The following is a 1,505-nucleotide window of genomic DNA, read 5'->3' on the forward strand; positions in this document are numbered from 1 at the left end:
CGGAGCTGCTCTCGCGAGTCGAGTTCTCCATTTTCCGGAGATACCGAGACACCTGCGGGTTCAACAGACGCACAGCTGCCTCAAAGAGGACAACAGGGGTCTCACTTAGGTTTTGCCTTGCTGACACTTCCGTCGCTGGCCAAGAGATGGCAATTGTCTTAGGCTTCCCCAGAAGCAACTGTCAGTGTAAAGGTGTGACTCGCCGGAAAACCATGGATGTTTCATACTCTACAACCTCCACATGCATGGTAGCTACCAAAACTGCAAACTATAGACACAAACAAACGAAAAATACCTGGGGGTGATGCACTATGGGGACGTAGGGGACAGAGAAATCGTCCTTCAGCTTCATCTTTGCCCGCCGCGTCGACGACGCGATACAGCGGGCGCAGCGGCTCATCACACCACTACACGACTTCTGCAAAGAAGCACCTCTCTTCTCTCTTCACGTCTCTCTACCACTTCTACCACCTGCACCCCCGCTTCGTCCACAAAACACATTTGAACGATGTGACCAAAATGATCCACAAAAACACGATTGTTTCGTCACATGAAACCTCAGCAAATTCAGGCGCCAGGACGGCCTCCCTTCAAACGTCCTAATCCAGAGTCCTCTCCGCTCAAAAACACGATTGTTTCGTCACATGGAACCTCAGCAAATTCAGGCGCCAGGACGGCCTCCCTTCAAACGTCCTAATCCAGAGTCCTCTCCGCTCCATCCCCACCTTCTGCCCCTTCACGTTTCCAGTGGTGGCATGTCATCGTCTCCCCCTGTCAACGTCCCATCACCTGAGTACAGGCGCGAAGCAGCGGACAGCTGTTCTTCCATCTCCCTGTATTCCGGAGTCTCTATCGCTTGCAAGGCGAGCAGGCGGGCCTCGACAGAAGGGTTAATCAACTTGTAAACCAGAAGTTTCACGTTCTCTGGCACCCGCCGGCACCTCGAAAAAAAGAATTCGACACTGTATTCGTACCCCGATTTTGTATCGGGAGCTCGAGAGCACCAAATTAAAAATATAACCGAACCCAGTGTCCAGGCGTCGAATGCGTACGTCATCGTGGTCGCCCCAGAGCCGAAACGACTTCGGGCGGCCGCACGACCTTCTGGCGGCGTATACTCATCATATTCCGCGGGCACCACCACTTTTGCGCCCGCTCTCACCAGAGAGCCAAAGTCACGCAAGTACAGGCCCCCCTCACGCTTCAAACAAAACGAATCAGGCATTATCTTCCCGTGCACCACTCCTTCGTCTTGGAGGTGCGCTACCAACCTCACCGCCTGAACAGTAAGATACAATCGAGCGGCATCAGCTAGGGGGCGGTCCTCTTGTGGAAATCGACCAATCTCGTCGACAAACGTTTCCATATCGACATGAGTTGGAGGAAGCAGAAACAACAGATTTTTGACCCAGCCAACCTCATTACGTGACTTAGCTTTCTGAACTAATGGCTTCCCCGGGATCGTCACCAAATCGAACGGGGCCAGAAATCTTAGATACCTGTTA

The 1,505-nt window shown here is 52.8% G+C and overlaps 1 protein-coding gene across 1 annotated transcript in view; it reads right to left on the reverse strand.

Annotated features, from left to right (window-relative positions):
- Positions 1 to 736: 736 nt before the first annotated feature.
- ROP4 (rhoptry protein ROP4) overlaps positions 737 to 1,505 on the reverse strand; it is a gene marked incomplete at both ends in the record, with an annotated part of 1,308 nt that continues 539 nt past the window's right edge. Inside the window, one exon of the mRNA XM_018782265.1 lies at positions 737 to 1,505. Coding sequence (XP_018638551.1) covers positions 737 to 1,505 — 769 coding nt within the window.

This window comes from Toxoplasma gondii, chromosome Ia (assembly GCF_000006565.2).
Source record: "Toxoplasma gondii ME49 chromosome Ia, whole genome shotgun sequence".
NCBI lineage: Eukaryota > Apicomplexa > Conoidasida > Eucoccidiorida > Sarcocystidae > Toxoplasma > Toxoplasma gondii.